This window comes from Somniosus microcephalus, chromosome 1, assembly GCF_052327205.1.
Source record: "Somniosus microcephalus isolate GS21.2 chromosome 1, FLI_Smic_1.0, whole genome shotgun sequence".
NCBI lineage: Eukaryota > Metazoa > Chordata > Chondrichthyes > Squaliformes > Somniosidae > Somniosus > Somniosus microcephalus.
This window is the reverse complement of record NC_140987.1, coordinates 198,092,338-198,113,185: the sequence shown is the minus strand read 5'-3', so window position 1 is coordinate 198,113,185 and position 20,848 is coordinate 198,092,338. Positions and strand designations below refer to the sequence as shown.

General features: G+C 46.9%; 1 protein-coding gene across 1 annotated transcript in view; it reads right to left on the bottom strand.

Moving 5' to 3' along the window:
* Window positions 1-20,848, bottom strand: part of LOC147124542 (ATP-dependent clpX-like chaperone, mitochondrial) — a 68,727-nt gene that overhangs the window by 18,311 nt on the left and 29,568 nt on the right. The window contains exon 6 of the mRNA XM_085989140.1: window positions 90-178. Coding sequence (XP_085845266.1) covers window positions 90-178 — 89 coding nt within the window. The remainder of the gene's footprint in view (window positions 1-89; window positions 179-20,848) is intronic.

Genomic DNA, 20,848 nt, shown 5'->3' with positions numbered 1-20,848 from the left:
TCTATGATCTGAGCTATATTTCTACAGCAGGTCCGCACCATCAATTAAAAACTTGCCTCTCTGCTGTATCATTGGATATTATCACTCACTTGCTGCACACCTTCTCCCCCTACGTCACGAAGCTGGTGTATTCCTGGAACTGCTCCAATCTTATCCACTTCATCAAGAAACACAATTCCTTATGGATTAAAAAAGACACAAATAAATATTCAAAAACAGTACTGTCTCACTATGACACACTCTGATACACTCGTATCACAGCCTGCAACACAACATGCGCTGTTTATGTCCATAGAGGAAGATGTACCCTCTGGGGCTGATGCTGGTGACCCCATGCTCCTCAGGCTCCCCAGGCAGCTATTCAGAAATAAGCTGATGTTACCTAATAGCCCGAGGTCAGTTCTTCTGAATGTTTTACTGTTGCTCGAGGCACATCCTTCCAGGTGAGCAGGGACCGTAATATCGGGCACTAGCAGCCAGTGAAGGGTTTCCAACTGCCCAGTGAGTATTGGCAGTTTCATCTGGCTGGACAGGGGGAGAGGTTGGAAAAGAGGGAATGGGAAGATATAGGTGGTGGGGGAGACCACTAGGTGGGGAAAAGGTAGGCTTACTTTTAGGACTTCCCCTCAGTGCCAGTTCCAAACAAGTATTGGGTGACTTGAGCTCCGCTCAGGTGCTCCAGTTGCATGACGGGGAGGTCCCCTATTTTAAATAATTTTTGAGGGCTTAATGAACTTTGAGCACAGCTTGTAAGCAAACTCCCAGCACTCTCTGAGCTGGCCACCTAATATTGTGGAGAGCTGAGCCTAGAAATTAGATCAAGCTATGCTCATTTTACAGGCGTAAAACAGTGCCTTTGGTTTCAATATAGCGAGTGCGTGCTCATTCTATGCTGGAAGTGTGCTGTGCACCATATTGGTAAAGACTCCTTCGTAGGCGTCTCGGGCACGTACCTGAAACAGGCATTAGTCCCTTTGCATATGCAAATAAAGGGCCTAAAACTGTTTGAGGCCAACTTTGCAAAATTCGATTGCAACTGACTGCAACGAGCGCCGTGGATGCTACCGTTAGTTTCTTTAGGCACTTGGCAGCCAAACCGGCAGTCCTTAAAGGGACCGCTGGAGTAGGTTTGCCAACCCTCCATGGTTGCCCTGGAGTTTCCAGGAATTGAAGATTAATCTCCAGGATACTGCTGCGCGCAACCCAGGAGAAAAATCATACGAGCATTAAGCAATTTTTTAAAAATTTTCCTTGACCAGTTTCATTTATTAGTTATAAAAATATAGCAGTTGGAGGAAAAAAGGCTGTTTGACAGTCAAAAATAATCCAATTGAGTCATGAAGTCTATTCACTTTCCAATTGGCTTGGGAAGACAGTGTGTCACGAGGATAGTGTGCATGCCCATCACCCTTCTTCTGAAGGCTGCCCCATCGAGGTCACCAATTGAGTCCTGTACAGCAGAACTCGTGCGTGAACTCACCCACCGGGGAGCTGGCCCCCAAGTGACCCTTCCCCTCTGGCCTTGCTGCAGCCCACTCGTGCCCAGTGCCTCACCACATGCAGATCCTGTCTCTATACTACCCTCTACATTCTGCACAATGACATTTTCTGAGCTGGTGTCTGCAAGTGTCAGATGCAGTGACAGTGTGTCTTCTCCTGAATCACTCTCCTCCACAATATGAGGGACAGGCTGGCCTGCTGGTAAGTTCTTGGTTATCTGAAAGCAGGAAGGCGCAAGGGGCGGGGTGTGGTGAGGGGAGGGGGGAAAGCAATATATCCATGCATACACCATCAGCAGCTTGTAAGTGAGAAGAGATTGTGGGATGAGGGCTAGTGGGATGTGAGAAGAAGGATTAGGAATGACCAGACCGTCATTATCAGCAAGGGCTTCAACTTCACCCGTTGCCACGGCCTCGGTCACTGCCCCTCCACTGATGTTGAGCACGGACTCCGTCAGGTGGCTCAGGTCCTGTATAGCGGCTTGGCTGCCTCTTGTCTGCCGCAGCTCTCTCTGGTTATGTGCCATCTTGGCCTGCAAGAGAAAGGGAAGTATGTCGGTGAGTGTAGTGCAATGTGTTTGGGTAATGTGCCTGCCATAGTTGAATAGCTGTCAGTGTGTGCAAGGTGTGAGATGTGGGTGTGAGGCTTGCAGCAGTGGTAAGGTTGTGAGGGTGAAATGAAGCCATGATTGTGAGATATGAGTGGTGATAGGTAGAGATTATTGGTAAATGAGTGATGGGGATGTGGTGCTTTGAGCAGTGTGTGAGGCTTGTGGTGCAGATGGTGGGATATGGTATTTGCTGAAGCCTTCACTCACCTTGACCTGCTGTGTGAGGTCATTAAACTTCTTGCGGCATTGGATCGAGGACCTGGGGACCACGTTATTGGCCGTCACATATTCAGATATCTCCCGCCACAGTCTTCTGGACATATGGGCCAATGGCTTCCTACTGCCTTGCGGGAAAAGGACAGCCCGCCTCCTCCCCATGGCACCACCAGTGCCTCCAGAGCCACATCTGAGAACTGTGTTGCTCTCTCCCTCTGCTGCCACTCAGCCATCTCTTCCTAATCAGTTCTGCTTCCAAGGGGCGCTCCAAATGGAATGACAATGAGATGCTATTGCATCAAAGAACCTCCCGTTTAAGTAGTGAGAAAGCCTAAGCCAAACATGACTTGGAGTTAGACTGCACTCAATATTGGCCCACCTGTTGAGCGGTAAGGTCCTTAGAACCACACTGGTGGCCGTGACGGAGTTAGCTAACTCCTCCCAGAGCCTTCTGGAAGTTACCTTGGATGGCTTCCTGCCACCCTGTGGGAACAATACAGCCTGCCTTCTTTGGACGGCCATGACTAAGGCCTCAAGTGCAGCATCCAAAAACCATCATGCTCTCTCTCTGGGTTGCTGAGCTGTGTCTTCAGTCTGACTGACAAAAAGGTGCTGCTGCAACAAAGCACTTCCCCTTTAAGTGGTGCAGCGAGCCTAAGCCAAACATTACTGGCCATTAGACTGCACCTGATATTGGGCCACCTGTTCAGCGCTAAGCCATCAGCAGCACGTTTAGCACTGAGATTAGCGCTGCAATCATTATAACGAGCAGGCAGCACGAGTTTTGAGTGCTGCCTGGACCATTCTCAACGGGTGCAGGCAAATAGCGCTGGCCCTTGCCATTGCCCGTTTTCAGGCCTAATCCAATCTTTCACCTTCCTTTTCCTATAACTCCTACAACATCCAACCCCTGTAGCTTCAGCAGACATAGAGGCCGGCTGCTCACTTCCCTGCTCTGACTGCTCAGATGCTCTTGGCTGACGTCCTCTGGGTTTTGGAACCCATGAGGGCCCCGCCAAAGTCTGCTCCACTTGCACCTGTGCAGGGGCAGACTCAGCCACCGGGACAGGAGGCAGCATGTGGGGCACTGACTAGGGGCAGGGGTGGGCAACAGGTGAGAAGTGGAAGCGCTTTAAGCAGAGTTCTCACTTCTGTGTCCCCTTTCGCCATCATCCCTCTCATGGCCCACCCACACTTCCCTGCTAGCAATGAGCTGGAGAGCACTCTGCTACACATTGGTGGGGCGATGAATGGCCAAGGCTGGGTTCTGATCCATCCTACTTACGGTAGCATTCAGAGTGGGTAAGCTGTTGGTGAGGGCAAGCATGCATTCATTTGATGGTTTGATGCAGGTGGCCACCCTTTCCATGGACGAACGCATAGCTACGCCTGCAACATCATGCCAGTTATGCTTGAGATGGGCTCCACCGTTCTGTCTGCAAGCATGCACATCGCGGCTGGAAATCCTGCCAGAGCCTCACACATTTTTTGCTGCCCCTCCTGAATTATCCTCTTTGTCAATGGCCCTTGAAGTTCAAATCTCCTCTCAATCTCCTCTGCTCCAAGGAGATCAACCCCAGTCTATCCACGTAACTGAAGTCCCTCATGCCTGGAACCATTCTTGTAAATCTTTTCTGCACCTTCTCTAAGGCCTTCACGTCCTTCCTAGTGCGGTGCCCAGAATTGGACATAATACGCCAGTTGAGGCCGAACCAGTGTTTTATAAAGGTTTATCATAACTTCCTTGCTTTTGTACTCTACGGCCGCGATTTTGCCGGCGCTCAGAGGCGGGTTCGGAGGCAGGTCCGCTGTCAAAATCGAAATGATTGACAGCTGTTGTGTATGTACCTTTAAGGGAATAACTGGTCTTAGACTGCAGTACCGGCAGTGACCACCCCTGTATAAAAGGCCCTAGCAGGCTTCTGTAGTTTCAGTTTCAAGCTGCCTCTTGTTCAGTAAAGTACCTGTTAAACTGTTGTCCCGAAGTCCGTTTATTATTGAGACGCGGACTTTATAGTGGCGACGAGTAAGTTCAAACTCACCTGCAGTGTGGCATCATCTCACGGGGATCTCGCCTGAAAGGAAGGTCCTGGAAGGTCGTAGTCTGAGCAACGGGCGTCGACCGAGGGCAACCGCCCAAAGAGTTCATCGGTGTTTGGAGAATTGCGGGAGAGACTGTGGTTCCAGCGAATCGTGCTGGTAGCAGGTAGCGTGCTGACCCTTCCGGACTGTGGCGGGCTCAAGCTCGATCGAGCGGCTCTACAAATCGGGCCGCGCAGCGTTGCCGGGAAAAGAAAACAAGGGAGAGAGGGTGGAGCGCACAGGGCGTGGTCGGTGCTCGAGAACAGGACAGCGGAGAGAAACTAAATGGGGGGGGAAGGAAAGCGAGACGCGCCGAAGCTGCGGGTCGCCGCCATTACCCCGTAGAACGCTAGGAGCAGCGTGGCAGTAAGGGGAAGAAGCAAAAGCGCGGGAGGCGCCATTTTATCACGTTGGGGAAGAAGCAAAAGCGCGGGAGGCGCCATTTTATTCCACTGGGGAAGAAGCAAAAGCATGGGATGCGCCATTTTAAATCGCCCAAGATGCCGAAAAGTGGCAGCATCACTACTTTCGACAACGAGGTAGAAGACTGGACCACGTATGTAGAAAGAATCGAAGTGTACTGCAAGGCAAATGAGGTGGCCGATGGAAAGAGGGCGTCGGTATTATTAAGTCTGATGGGTGCGAATACGTACGGCCTATTGTGGAACTTAATTACCCCAGCTAAACCAATGGAGAAAAGTTTTGAGGAGATTGTTCATATCTTACAGGAACACCTAAGCCCTACACCACTGCTGATAGCAGAAAGATTCAAGTTCCATAAAAGAAACCAGCACAAAGATGAGAGCAATGCTGACTATCTTACGGAACTACGCAAGTTATCGAAGCACTGCCAGTTCGGAGCAGGACTGGCAGACACCTTACGGGATAAGTTTGTCTGCGGGCTCCAGAGTGAAGGAACCCAGAAACGACTACTTTCAAAAAAGGACCTGACGCTAGAACAGGCTTTCAGCGTGGCAGTATCCTACGAAGCAGCAGCACGGGGAGCTGCGGAAATACAACAGAAACCACAAGAATACAGTGCTAACGAAATGGCGTATGGAGCCGAAAAGTGCTATCGCTGCGGCAGAACAACCCATGAGCAGAAGGACTGCTGGTTTAAAGACAAAATATGCAGGCAATGTGGGAAGATGGGACATATAGCAAGAGTCTGCAGGTCAGGAAAGAAGACCAACACGACAAGAACTACTGAGGAACAGTACAGGAAAGTAAAGAAACTGACAGATAGCAGTTCAGAAGATCAGGAGAGTGATAAGGACTCCGGGCGCAGGCGACTAAGTTGTTTAAAGTTACACAACGTGATCGCAAAAGAAGATCACCGAACCATTTGGGTCACCCTCATGATAGCAGGGTCCCCAGTGAAGATGGAATTGGACACAGGATCAGCCCTAACTGTCATGAATCGACGAGACTATGAGCGGCTATTCTCACACATACCCTTAAAGGACACGTCCATTGTATTGAAGACATACACGGGGCAAAAGGTCTACCCCAGAGGAAAAATAAGGGTGCCAGTTGAATATAACGGAAAGGAAACACAGAAACTATACATGTATATACTACGAGATGGAGGACCACAATTATTGGGACGTGAATGGATCCGAAGATTACAATTGGATTGGCATTCCATTCTGGCACTAACTGTGACTGACAAAAACGATGATGACGTCGCACCTGGACGTCTGTCACAAATTCTATCTGACGCGGAGGAGGCGTTCCAACAAGGACTTGGGACTCTAAAAGGAGTAAAGGCAACCATAAAGATTGAGGATAACGCAACCCCAAAATTTTTCAAGGCCAGACCGGTGCCATACGCGATACGCCCAGCTGTGGAAGCTGAACTGAAGAGTCTGGAGCGTTCGGGGGTGCTGTCTAAGGTGGACTGGAACGAGTGGGCCACACCCATCGTTCCTGTAATGAAGAAAGCATTGAGCAGCACGCCTGGGGAGCCAAGGAAGGTTCGCATCTGTGGGGACTTCAAGGTGACTGTGAACCCAGTCCTGCACACAGTACAGTATCCGCTTCCGCGGATATAAGATATTTTCGCCTCACTATCTGGAGGGAAACGTTTTACAAAGATTGACCTGGCTCAAGCGTATCTACAAATGGAGGTGGAAGAAGCATCTAGGAAATACCTCACGATAAACACTCACAAAGGCCTTTACCAGTACAATCGACTGGTATTTGGGGTAGCATCGGCCCCGGCTATGTGGCAGAGGGCAATGGAACAAGTCCTGCAAGGGATCCCGGGGACCCAGTGTTATTTGGACGACATCCTGGTTACGGGCGAAAATGACAATGAACACCTTGCCAACCTGGAACAGGTGCTCACGAGATTGCAGGAATATGGGCTACGAGCCAACCGTCCCAAATGCGAGTTCTTCAGGAGACAAATCTCGTATTGTGGCCACATGATTGATGAGGAAGGGTTGCATAAGTCGCCGGACAAGATTGAGGCTGTAGTCAAGGCTCCAGCACCAGAAAATGTATCGCAACTGAGGTCGTTCCTCGGGTTGGTGAACTACTACCATAAGTTCTTGCCGAATTTATCTACAATTCTGCACCCACTGAACGCCCTCCTTCAAACTGGTGTAACATGGAAATGGAGTGATGAGTGTAAGCGTGCCTTTCAGGAATGTAAATGCCAAATCACTTCAAAAGAAGTATTAGCCCACTACAACCCAACACTACCGATTCAGTTGGCATGTGATGCGTCACCTTACGGCATTGGAGCGGTGCTGTCACACAAATTCCGTGACAGTTCAGAGAGGCCAATAGCCTTTGCATCGCGCTCGCTAACCTCAGCCGAGCGTAACTACGCCCAGATTGACAGGGAGGCCCTCAGCCTGGTGTGGGGGGTGAAGAAGTTCAATCACTATCTGCACGGGCAGAAATTCACCCTACTGACTGATCATCAACCCCTGGTCTCAATTTTTAACCCAAAGAAGGGCGTTCCGGTGATGACGGTGCAACGGCTGCAAAGATGGTCACTTTTTCTAGGGGCACATCAGTACGACATAGAGTACAAAGGTACGAAACAACATGGAAATGCTGATGGGCTGTCGCGCCTACAGTTGCCTACGGCGGAAGAAGCACCTACAGTGGACCCGGTGGAGATATTCCATGCGACCATAGTCGAATGTTTGCCTGTTACAAACGTAAGTATTGAGAAGGAAACCCGAAATGACCCGACACTCTCTCGGGTCTATGATTTGATGGTGAAGGGATGGCCAGCATATGGCGACTCACTGTTGCCAGCATTCCCGCCAAGGAGGGAACAGCTGTCAGTGTGCCGGGGAACCTTGATGTGTGGATCCCGAGTGGTAATTCCACCCAAGTTGAGAGATAGAGTACTCAATGAGCTTCACGAGGGTCATCTGGGAGGGGTAAAAATTAAGAGCCAAGCCAGGGCGTTTGTGTGGTGGTCGGGAATCGATAAAGAAATCGAGGATATGACCAAGAGATGCACAGGATGCCAGAAGGTCCAAAACGCTCTACCACAGGCCCCGTTACATCCATGGGAGTGGCCCTCATCTCCATGGCAACGGGTACACATTGATTTCGCTGGTCCATTTATGGACTCAATGTTTCTAATCGCTTTGGACGCCCATTCGAAATGGCCAGAGGTCATTAAAATGTCCTCCACCACCACGGAGAAAACTATTGCAGTCCGAAGGACCATCTTCGCCAGGAATGGGTTGCCAGAACAGATCTGTTCCAACAATGGCCCACAGTTTGTGTCTGAGGATTTCCGGAGGTTCCTGAAGAATAATGGGGTGAAACATTACACATCTGCCCCATATCATCCAGCCACAAATGGATTGGCTGAGAGGTTTGTTCAGACCTTTAAAAAGGCCATAAAGATAATGTATAATGACGACATACCACTGCAACACAAGGTGGATAACTTCCTGTTTGCTTACCGGAATGCGACACATGCAGTAACCAACCAAACTCCAGCCGTACTGTTTTTCAACCGGAGACTAAGATGTCGCTTGGATTTGCTCAAACCAAACATAAGACGAGATATTGAGGATAAGCAGTTCCAGCACATAAATGAGAAGCCAATCAGGAGCTTCAAGATAGGGCAACCAGTCTTGGCCCGCGACGACCGAACAGAAAAATGGCAGCCAAGCACGCTATGCACACAGCAGGGACCACTAATGTACACAGTGGACGTTGGAGAGAGCATCGTGAGATGCCATGCTGACCAGATTCTAGAGTCACAGGAACAAGCCAAACCTGTACCACAAGCATGTGCACCTGGTAATGAGCCTGAAGTACAGATTGCGTCTATCTCAGAAGCAGGGGTATTGGAAGCTGACGAACCAACCAATGACAATGAGCCAGAATTGACTCCACCGCCAGAACAGGATACTCGAGAAAGGCGCTATCCAGTCCGGATCAGGAAGCCTCCTCAAAGACTGAACTTATAAATGACTATTTCAGTTGATGTATATATTACTGAGAAAATTGTAATTGTAATTAGTTATTATTTAGTTGTTAAATGTTATGTACTGTTTATCTAAAAGGGGAGGAATTGTTGTGTATGTACCTTTAAGGGAATAACTGGTCTTAGACTGCAGTACCGGCAGTGACCACCCCTGTATAAAAGGCCCTAGCAGGCTTCTGTAGTTTCAGCTTCAAGCTGCCTCTTGTTCAGTAAAGTACCTGTTAAACTGTTCTCCCGAAGTCCGTTTATTATTGAGGTGCGGACTTTATAACAGCGAGTTGGGAGCCCGCTCTGAACCACGCCAAGCGGTGGGGGAGGCATTTAAGATAGTTAAATGCTTGGTAAACATTTGTTAACTACTATTTTGCCAGCCTATTTCTATTTTACCACTTTTTTAACAAGGTTCACGTCATTCGGAGATCACGTCAGGTAAGTAGGTCGGGTTCTCTATGTCTCCCCATTGCTGTGAATAGGTGACAGCTGCAAAACTGGTATGAAAGCTGTTCACTTTCCAACATCACTTTTGAGCTGTATGCAGTTTGGAAGTGCTTGGAATAAACTCTCTATCCACTGTCACCTCCTTGGAGCAAGCTCTCTCACCATTGACAGATCGCTTCTGTCATCTCAACTTCAGCTGCCATCTATTCCAGCAACATCAGTGCCCTTGAAAAAATCTCACCTTGGTCCTCTGAATCCCTCCACAATCAGCCCCAATGCCAACATCACCAGGCACACCAACATCACCAACAACACCAGCCTTCTCCGTTGTAATGATCAATAACATGTCATTCTATAGTGGACACTAGGTGGAGCCGTAGAGCTGTGTAGAGCTGTATATAGCTGTATGTATATAAGACTACACTACCCAGCTGTATGTATATTAAGACTACATTACCCATGAGGCACTAGGCTACCCACAAGGCAGCAGTCAAGATGGATGCCTCTACAGATACTGGCCTAGAAATTCAGTTAAGGCCCGCCAGCAGGCTAACGCCCAAAAGTTAGCGCTGCGCGCGGAGCCAGGTGCGCCCGTCAGATATTCGGCTTTTGCGCCCCAAGTCGGAACCGGGCGCTATTCCAGGGTGTGCCCGCCCCCGCTTGGGGCGCTGAAACTGAATTTCTGCGCTGTAGGCCCCGCTGCGCCACCCGCTGCGGAGCGGCAGGCTGCGGTACTGCAGGCCTCCTCCTTCTCTTAAGGGGGAGGTGCCTGCAACAGCGAGATCACCGCTGGATTGTGCCGGCAAATGAGACCGGCACCACGGAGAAGTGCCGGGCTCGCGGAAAGCAGCCGGCAATGCCGCGGGGCGGGGGGGGTAGGAGGCCGGGGAAGGAGGTGCGGGCAGGCGGCCACTGAAAAAGCGGCCGGCCGCACCTCCACCTTAAAGCGCCCCAGTAGCGCAGCAGTACGGCCCCGTTTTTCAATCGCTGTTTGCGGCCGCTGCAGAAGAGGCGGCCGCAACTAAATATGCGGTTTGGGCCGGAAGCGGGGCGGAACCGGGGCACTGCGCACACCGATGACGTCATCGGTGTCGGCGCAGCGCTACCGGCTACCGCCGCCATTACCGCAGCGCTGAATATCAGCGCACCCTCTTACACTGGCGCAGAAACCCTATTTGGGCGGTAACTGGGCGCAAAGCCCACTGAATTTCTAGCCCACTGTACCTAGTCCACATGTGCTCAATAAAAGTGTCTAGCAAAAGCTAGCTGTGTTCATAATAAGAATGTCAATTTATTAATGAACATAAGATGGTACCAGGATGGTGAAGATCTGCTGAAAATTGTGAAAAGCGACATGGAGAATTTGAAGCCACCAGAGCATTTGAAACTCACAGGAAATATCGACTACAATTGGCAGACTCTTAAACAACAATTCGAACTCTACATTTCAGCCATCGGATTCGGAACGAAGCCAGATGCAAGGAAGATGGCGTTGCTGCTTACAGTTGCAGGCCCACAGGCGATAGAGGTATTTAATACATTTGTATTTAATCCAGAGGAGAACAGAGAAAAATTAGAAGATGTGCTAAAAAAAATTGATGCACATTGCTCTCCCAAAAAGAATGAGACCTATGAAAGATACATCTTCCGTTCTCAGACACAGCAGCAAAATGAGACTTTTGATAGCTTTATAACTGATCTGAAACTGAAAGCACAGACATGTAATTTCTCTGAGCTCAAAGCATCCATGATTCGTGACCAGATTGTGTTTGGTATTCATGACAAAAAAGTCAGGGAACGTCTGTTGAGAGAAACCGAACTAAATTTGGAAAATGCGGTGAAAATATGCCAAGCCAGCGAGCTAGCTCGAAAGCACGCGAAGACTTTCAGTGAAATCAATAATGATGCGATTGTAATGAGTGATAATGCTGCTGTCGGTGCTGTGTCCTACAAGGGTAAGAAACGTGGGCAGAACAGAAATGAAAAGCAATCGAAGGATGAAATTTTTAATTGTAAACGCTGTGGTTACAAACACCAGTTAAGACAATGCCCAGCATTTGGAAAAATGTGCACAAAGTGTAATGGAAAGAATCACTTTGCCAAACAATGCTTTTCAAATGTAAAAACTAAGAAAGGGCAACGAGTTAATGTAATTGAGGACACTGATTTAAGTGAGACATTTTTTGTAGGAATGGTGTCATGTGATAATATCAAAAAGGATAAAGAAAATGTGCAGCCCTCAGAAATGGACAATGCTGAACATAAAGTTAATGCAGTAAAAGAGGACAAATGGATGATCCCACTGCAGGTCAATGGAGCATTAGTTACCTTGAAACTAGACACTGGGGCAAAAGCAAACTAAATCAGTATGAGTGACATTAACAATATGAAAGAAAAGCCCAAAATACAGAAAAAGTCAGTACTACTGAAGGACTATAATGGACAGAAAATAGATAGCTTAGGTGTATGCAGACTTAAAGTGACAGTCAAAGACAAAGTGCATCATCTCATGTTTTCTGTTGTGGCTGAAAGACTTGATTCACTACTGGGTGACAAAGCTTGTGAGGACTTAGAACTGGTCAAGGGAGTCTACCGTATAAACTGTGCCATAAGCAGACCAGATGACTCGGTGGATTCTGTAGTGAATAATTTCCAGGATGTGTTCAAAGGATTTGGAGTTCTACCAATCACTTACAAGATCCAGCTAAAGGAGGATGCTCAGCCAGTGGTACATGCTCCACGAAGAGTTCCAGCACCCCTGCGTGACCGGCTCAAGAATGAACTGGACAGAATGACCACACTAGGAGTCATCAGGAAAGTCGAAGAGCCAACAGACTGGGTTAACTCCATGGTATGGGTAAAGAAAAAGAAAAATGATCTAAGAATATGCATGGATCCAAAGGACTTAAATGCAAACATAAAACGTGAACACTACCAGATTCCCAAGCGAGAAGAAATCACCAGTGAAATGTCAGGTGCCAGATACTTTACAAAGCTCGATGCCTCACAAGGATTTTGGCAACTAAAACTGGATGAAGAGAGCACCAAATACTGTACCTTCAACACACCATTTGGCAGGTATTGTTTCCTCAGAATGCCTTTCGGGATAATATCTGCATCTGAAATCTTTCATAGAGCGATGGAACACATAATTGAAGGTCTGGAAGGAGTTCGGGTCTATGTTGATGACATCATCATCTGGGGCTCCACACTGAAAGAACACAATGAGAGACTGACTAAAGTGCTACAGAGCATACGCCGGAATGGACTGAAGCTCAACAAAGCCAAGTGTCAGTTTGGCATCCAGGAAGTCACTTTCCTAGGAGATAATCTATCTGGTAAAGGAATAGAGCCAGATATGGAAAAAGTAAACGCCATACTCAAAATGCCCCGACCCACTGACAAAAAAGGAGTGCTACGCATCATGGGGATGATAAACTTCATTGGAAAGTTCATTCCTAACTTGTCAGCCAAGGCAGCCTGTCTGCGAGACCTGCTACATAAAACAAATGAGTTCGCATGGACAGAAAGACATGAACCAGAGTGGATAAACCTCAAAACAGTGCTGATAACCACACCTGTACTCACCTTCTTTGACCCAACAAAAAGAATCAAAGTGTCAACGGATGCATCAAAAGATGGCCTAGGTGAGGTGTTGCTACAAGCAGAGGGTGAAGATTGGAAGCCTGTTGCCTATGCCTCCAGGTCTATGACTGATACTGAGTGTCGATACGCCCAGATTGAAAAGGAATGTCTAGGCTTGGTAGTTGGACTAGAAAAGTTTCATGGCTACATATATGGACTTCCCACCTTCGCAGTTGAGACAGACCACAGCCCTCTGGTTGCCATCATAAAAAAAAACCTGAATGAGATGTCTCCAAGGATTCAACGACTCATGATGAAGCTGCAAAGATATGACTTTGAACTGATCTACACACCAGGCAAATACATAGTTAGCAGATGCACTATCCCGAGCACCCACAATGAGTCATGTGAGCTCTACTGAAGAAGATGTGGATGTTCATGTGAGTATGCTCACTGCTGCGCTGCCCGTGTCAGCCACAAAATCAAAGCAAATGGCAGAAGAAACAGTAAAAGATACAGTGTTACAAACAGTAATAGAGAACATTCATCATGGTTGGCCAAAAGGTTCCTGTCCAAAATATTTTCACATAAGGTCAGAATTGAGTGTCGCAAGTGGACTATTACTAAAACAGAACAGAATAGTCATTCCACAGGCTCTATGTCAAGACATGCTCAAAAGGATTCATGAGGGACACCTCGGAATTGAAAAATGCAAAAGGAGGGCAAGAGACACTGTTTATTGGCCTGGCATAAATAAGGACATTGAGAACATGACAGGCAAATGTGAGACATGTCAGAAACACCAAAACAAACAAGCAAAGGAACCAATGATAGTAGCTGACATACCAACAGCACCATGGCAAAAGGTTGGTATGGACCTTTTTCATTTAAGTGGTAAAGACTATCTCATAGTGATTGACTACTATTCTAACTATCCTGAGATGGCGCTGCTCTCAAGCACCACAGCAAGCAGTGTCATAATGCATGTGAAATCCATCTTCGCCAGACATGGAATTCCCAGGATTGCCGTTAGCGACAATGGTCCGTGCTTCAACTGTAAGGAGTGGCAACAGTTTGCAGCACATTATGACTTTCAACACATCACATCCAGTCCTTTGTATGCTCAGTCAAATGGTAAGGCAGAGAAAGGTGTTCAAGTTCTCAAGCAGCTACTGAAGAAAGTGACAGAAAGCAAGTCTGATCCTTATCGCGCCCTGCTGAGCTACCGAGCCTCACCTTTAGACTGTGGTTCTTCACCTGCTGAACTACTAATGGGTCGCAAGTTGCGCACCACGCTACCCTGCTGTGCAAAATAACAGCAAAGTGAGGAACTGAGACAGAGGCTTCAACTGTTAAAGCTGAAACAGAAATCATACTATGACAAGTCATCCAAAACTCTAAAACCATTGACAAGGGATGATGTTGTCAGGATTGAGGATCCAGATGCATGGAACAGGAAAGCTACAGTTCTTGAGGAAGTAGGACCAAGGTCATACACTGTCAGAACTGAGGAAGGACAGATTCTCAGGAGGAACCGCCGTTCCCTCCTAAAAACACAAGAGACTATTCAAGAGCAGATTGATGACAATGCCGCAACTGCATCTTGTCATTCACCGCCAGAACAATCTCATGAAGACACATCAGACTTACCCATGTTGAGAAGATCCACACGTGAAGTAAAAAAGCCTGATAGACTTAATCTTTGAGTACAATGTAAAGCTTTGAAAATGTGTTGACTGTTTTGAAAATGTTTATGTTTATGGAGCACTAACAAAAGTGTTACTGATATTATCTTTATTGTTTTCTTGAAAGTCGATTGATATTGATTTTGTTAAACCTCAAAGAAAGGGGGATGTAATGATCAATAACATGTCATTCTATAGTGGACACTAGGTGGAGCCGTAGAGCTGTGTAGAGCTGTATATAGCTGTATGTATATAAGACTACACTACCCAGCTGTATGTATATTAAGACTACATTACCCATGAGGCACTAGGCTACCCACAAGGCAGCAGTCAAGATCGATGCCTCTACAGATACTGTACCTAGTCCACATGTGCTCAATAAAAGTGTCTAGCAAAAGCTAGCTGTGTTCATAATAAGAATGTCAATTTATTAATGAACATAAGATCCGTAATCACCTGATGCTGCACAGGACACAGGGCATCAGCACCCGACAACATTGCTGCCCAAGAGGCCAGTGATGGCATCACCATGGCCAGATTTACTTCACTTGACGCTGTACACCCTGGCTGCCACATGATGCACCAGGTTGACACCACCCCACACCAGCACCATAAAGCATCCCTACAATGTCCAAGCCATTCCTTTCACACTCATCACAATTGGGGGGTGGGGGGTAGGTGGGGGGGGGGGGGGGTTGGCGCGGGGAAGTTATGTCTCAACATTCACTGGAACTCACTAAGACACTTCCAAAGGTCAGCACAGATCTGTACAATAAGGTAAAGTGTTGAAAATAAAGATTTCAATGTTTGACAACACATTAACAGAAACTTTACATGAACATTGCATAAAACACCCAAGTGCCTACCCTTTTGTGTTGTTAGTTGATATGATTACAGTAGGATGAGGGTGAGTGTGAGGGGTGGCTGGTGAGATGGGGAATTGATAATGTAGATAGAGAGGGATGGATGGAGGTGCAAGGTAAGTTGGTGTGAGTAAAGATGTGCAGGAGTACTGTAGGGAAGGCAGAGTGATGGGGATGTGATGAGTGGCACAGTAGGGTGAGGTTGGGTGTTGATTTGCAGTAACATTTCGTGATCTACTGAAATCAATGAAAGATTTGCGCCACTGCAGCTTGGTCCTCCTGATGACATCCCTGCTTGTGTCCTCCTGTGCAATGTGCAACCAGGCTGCGTTGGTGTCCTGGGGAGGTCTCTTCCGCCCTTGGAAGGGAAGAGAACCTCCCTGCATGCTGTGACTCTCTCCATAAGTATATGGAGGGAGTCGTGTGGGAGCCTGGGTGCAGCCGTGCACCTTTGTGCAGTGCTTGTCAGTGTTTGCAGCACGTCAATGCTGTAGAACACTGACTGAACAACTGTCAAAATCAATGTGGCCATGGTCCCTTTAAGGAAACCAGCTGATGCCGGTCATCAAATGATGTCATCAGACCCGCTTCCTTTTAATTGGCCAGGAACCTCAACTAAAACTGGATGAAGAGAGCACCAAATACTGTACCTTCAACACACCATTTGGCAGGTATTGTTTCCTCAGAATGCCTTTCGAGATAATATCTGCATCTGAAATCTTTCATAGAGCGATGGAACACATAATTGAAGGTCTGGAAGGAGTTCGGGTCTATGTTGATGACATCATCATCTGGGGCTCCACACTGAAAGAACACAATGAGAGACTGACTAAAGTGCTACAGAGCATACGCCGGAATGGACTGAAGCTCAACAAAGCCAAGTGTCATTTTGCATCCAGGAAGTCACTTTCCTAGGAGATAATCTATCTGGTAAAGGAATAGAGCCAGATATGGAAAAAGTAAACGCCATACTCAAAATGCCCCGACCCACTGACAAAAAAGGAGTGCTACGCATCATGGGGATGATAAACTTCATTGGAAAGTTCATTCCTAACTTGTCAGCCAAGGCAGCCTGTCTGCGAGACCTGCTACATAAAACAAATGAGTTCGCATGGACAGAAAGACATGAACCAGAGTGGATAAACCTCAAAACAGTGCTGATAACCACACCTGTACTCACCTTCTTTGACCCAACAAAAAGAATCAAAGTGTCAACGGATGCATCAAAAGATGGCCTAGGTGAGGTGTTGCTACAAGCAGAGGGTGAAGATTGGAAGCCTGTTGCCTATGCCTCCAGGTCTATGACTGATACTGAGTGTCGATACGCCCAGATTGAAAAGGAATGTCTAGGCTTGGTAGTTGGACTAGAAAAGTTTCATGGCTACATATATGGACTTCCCACCTTCGCAGTTGAGACAGACCACAGCCCTCTGGTTGCCATCATAAAAAAAAACCTGAATGAGATGTCTCCAAGGATTCAACGACTCATGATGAAGCTGCAAAGATATGACTTTGAACTGATCTACACACCAGGCAAATACATAGTTAGCAGATGCACTATCCCGAGCACCCACAATGAGTCATGTGAGCTCTACTGAAGAAGATGTGGATGTTCATGTGAGTATGCTCACTGCTGCGCTGCCCGTGTCAGCCACAAAATCAAAGCAAATGGCAGAAGAAACAGTAAAAGATACAGTGTTACAAACAGTAATAGAGAACATTCATCATGGTTGGCCAAAAGGTTCCTGTCCAAAATATTTTCACATAAGGTCAGAATTGAGTGTCGCAAGTGGACTATTACTAAAACAGAACAGAATAGTCATTCCACAGGCTCTATGTCAAGACATGCTCAAAAGGATTCATGAGGGACACCTCGGAATTGAAAAATGCAAAAGGAGGGCAAGAGACACTGTTTATTGGCCTGGCATAAATAAGGACATTGAGAACATGACAGGCAAATGTGAGACATGTCAGAAACACCAAAACAAACAAGCAAAGGAACCAATGATAGTAGCTGACATACCAACAGCACCATGGCAAAAGGTTGGTATGGACCTTTTTCATTTAAGTGGTAAAGACTATCTCATAGTGATTGACTACTATTCTAACTATCCTGAGATGGCGCTGCTCTCAAGCACCACAGCAAGCAGTGTCATAATGCATGTGAAATCCATCTTCGCCAGACATGGAATTCCCAGGATTGCCGTTAGCGACAATGGTCCGTGCTTCAACTGTAAGGAGTGGCAACAGTTTGCAGCACATTATGACTTTCAACACATCACATCCAGTCCTTTGTATGCTCAGTCAAATGGTAAGGCAGAGAAAGGTGTTCAAGTTCTCAAGCAGCTACTGAAGAAAGTGACAGAAAGCAAGTCTGATCCTTATCGCGCCCTGCTGAGCTACCGAGCCTCACCTTTAGACTGTGGTTCTTCACCTGCTGAACTACTAATGGGTCGCAAGTTGCGCACCACGCTACCCTGCTGTGCAAAATAACAGCAAAGTGAGGAACTGAGACAGAGGCTTCAACTGTTAAAGCTGAAACAGAAATCATACTATGACAAGTCATCCAAAACTCTAAAACCATTGACAAGGGATGATGTTGTCAGGATTGAGGATCCAGATGCATGGAACAGGAAAGCTACAGTTCTTGAGGAAGTAGGACCAAGGTCATACACTGTCAGAACTGAGGAAGGACAGCTTCTCAGGAGGAACCGCCGTTCCCTCCTAAAAACACAAGAGACTATTCAAGAGCAGATTGATGACAATGCCGCAACTGCATCTTGCCATTCACCGCCAGAACAATCTCATGAAGACACATCAGACTTACCCATGTTGAGAAGATCCACACGTGAAGTAAAAAAGCCTGATAGACTTAATCTTTGAGTACAATGTAAAGCTTTGAAAATGTGTTGACTGTTTTGAAAATGTTTATGTTTATGGAGCACTAACAAAAGTGCTACTGATATTATCTTTATTGTTTTCTTGAAAGTCGATTGATATTGATTTTGTTAAACCTCAAAGAAAGGGGGATGTAATGATCAATAACATGTCATTCTATAGTGGACACTAGGTGGAGCCGTAGAGCTGTGTAGAGCTGTATATAGCTGTATGTATATAAGACTACACTACCCAGCTGTATGTATATTAAGACTACATTACCCATGAGGCACTAGGCTACCCACAAGGCAGCAGTCAAGATCGATGCCTCTACAGATACTGTACCTAGTCCACATGTGCTCAATAAAAGTGTCTAGCAAAAGCTAGCTGTGTTCATAATAAGAATGTCAATTTATTAATGAACATAAGATCCGTAATCACCTGATGCTGCACAGGACACAGGGCATCAGCACCCGACAACATTGCTGCCCAAGAGGCCAGTGATGGCATCACCATGGCCAGATTTACTTCACTTGACGCTGTACACCCTGGCTGCCACATGATGCACCAGGTTGACACCACCCCACACCAGCACCATAAAGCATCCCTACAATGTCCAAGCCATTCCTTTCACACTCATCACAATTGGGGGGTGGGGGGTAGGGGGGGGGGGGGGTTGGCGCGGGGAAGTTATGTCTCAACATTCACTGGAACTCACTAAGACACTTCCAAAGGTCAGCACAGATCTGTACAATAAGGTAAAGTGTTGAAAATAAAGATTTCAATGTTTGACAACACATTAACAGAAACTTTACATGAACATTGCATAAAACACCCAAGTGCCTACCCTTTTGTGTTGTTAGTTGATATGATTACAGTAGGATGAGGGTGAGTGTGAGGGGTGGCTGGTGAGATGGGGAATTGATAATGTAGATAGAGAGGGATGGATGGAGGTGCAAGGTAAGTTGGTGTGAGTAAAGATGTGCAGGAGTACTGTAGGGAAGGCAGAGTGATGGGGATGTGATGAGTGGCACAGTAGGGTGACATTTCGTGATCTACTGAAATCAATGAAAGATTTGCGCCACTGCAGCTTGGTCCTCCTGATGACATCCCTGCTTGTGTCCTCCTGTGCAATGTGCAACCAGGCTGCGTTGGTGTCCTGGGGAGGTCTCTTCCGCCCTTGGAAGGGAAGAGAACCTCCCTGCATGCTGTGACTCTCTCCATAAGTATATGGAGGGAGTCGTGTGGGAGCCTGGGTGCAGCCGTGCACCTTTGTGCAGTGCTTGTCAGTGTTTGCAGCACGTCAATGCTGTAGAACACTGACTGAACAACTGTCAAAATCAATGTGGCCATGGTCCCTTTAAGGAAACCAGCTGATGCCGGTCATCAAATGATGTCATCAGACCCGCTTCCTTTTAATTGGCCAGGAACCTCACAGGGCAGGCTTAACAAGTCCAATCATCGTAAAATCCTTTTCACAGAGCGGCTGGAGCCGGGAGCCAGACCAGGACCCACCAACGACCTCTCCCGCGCGATCCCACCTCCGATGGCAACATTGCGGCCTCTGCCTCTATTTATGAAGCCCAGGATCCCTTATGCCTTTTTAACCACTTTCGCAACCTGCCCTGCCCTCATCCCAGGAATCAACCTAGTGAACCTTCATTGCACCCCCTCTACGGCAAGTATATCCTTACTTAGATAAGAAGACCAAAACTGCACACAGTACTCCAGGTGTGGTCTCACCAAAGCCTTATATAATTGCAGCAAGAATTCCTTACTCTTATACTTCAACCCCCTTGTAATAAAAGCTAACATACCATTTGCCTTCCTAATTGATTGCTGTAGCTGCATGTTAACTTTTTGTGATTCCTGTATAAGGACACCTAAATCCCTCTGCATCCCAACATTTACTAATCTCTTACCTTTTGAAATATATTCTGCTTTTCCATTCTTTCTACCATGTCATGGACATTTAATTGAACAGAAGGGAAAGTGAAATAAGATATTAAAAATTGGACATAAAAGGGCAAGACAAACAGGACTCACCTGCAGAAAAGCAGGTTTATAACAGGCAAAGCCACAGAATGTTTAAGGATGAAGTGTACTAATCACCCGTATGCTTACTTACAGAAATGACGTCTACCAGTCCGGAGAAATGAAACTTACAAAGGTGATACTGGTATGACTCATTTCCAGGAAATTGAACCTTGCAAAGGCAAGAGGAGCATGACTCGTTTCCGGAGAAATGAAACTTATAGAGGCCATAAGGGGTATGACTCATTTCCAAGAAATGAGCAGGCCAGGCATGACCCATTCATAGAGAAACGAAACTTATACTATATGTCAACTCTGTATGAACAGCCACTCCCGGATAGTGATTAATGTGTAAACTTTTAAATTGATTGGATCTCTGAGGAGGTATGGCTGGCAAAATGTGTATAACTATGTGGATTTTTGAGAGGCTCGTTGGAGTTTGGACTCGCGTAGGGACGCGAGAAGTTCTCCCCAGGCCTGAATAAAC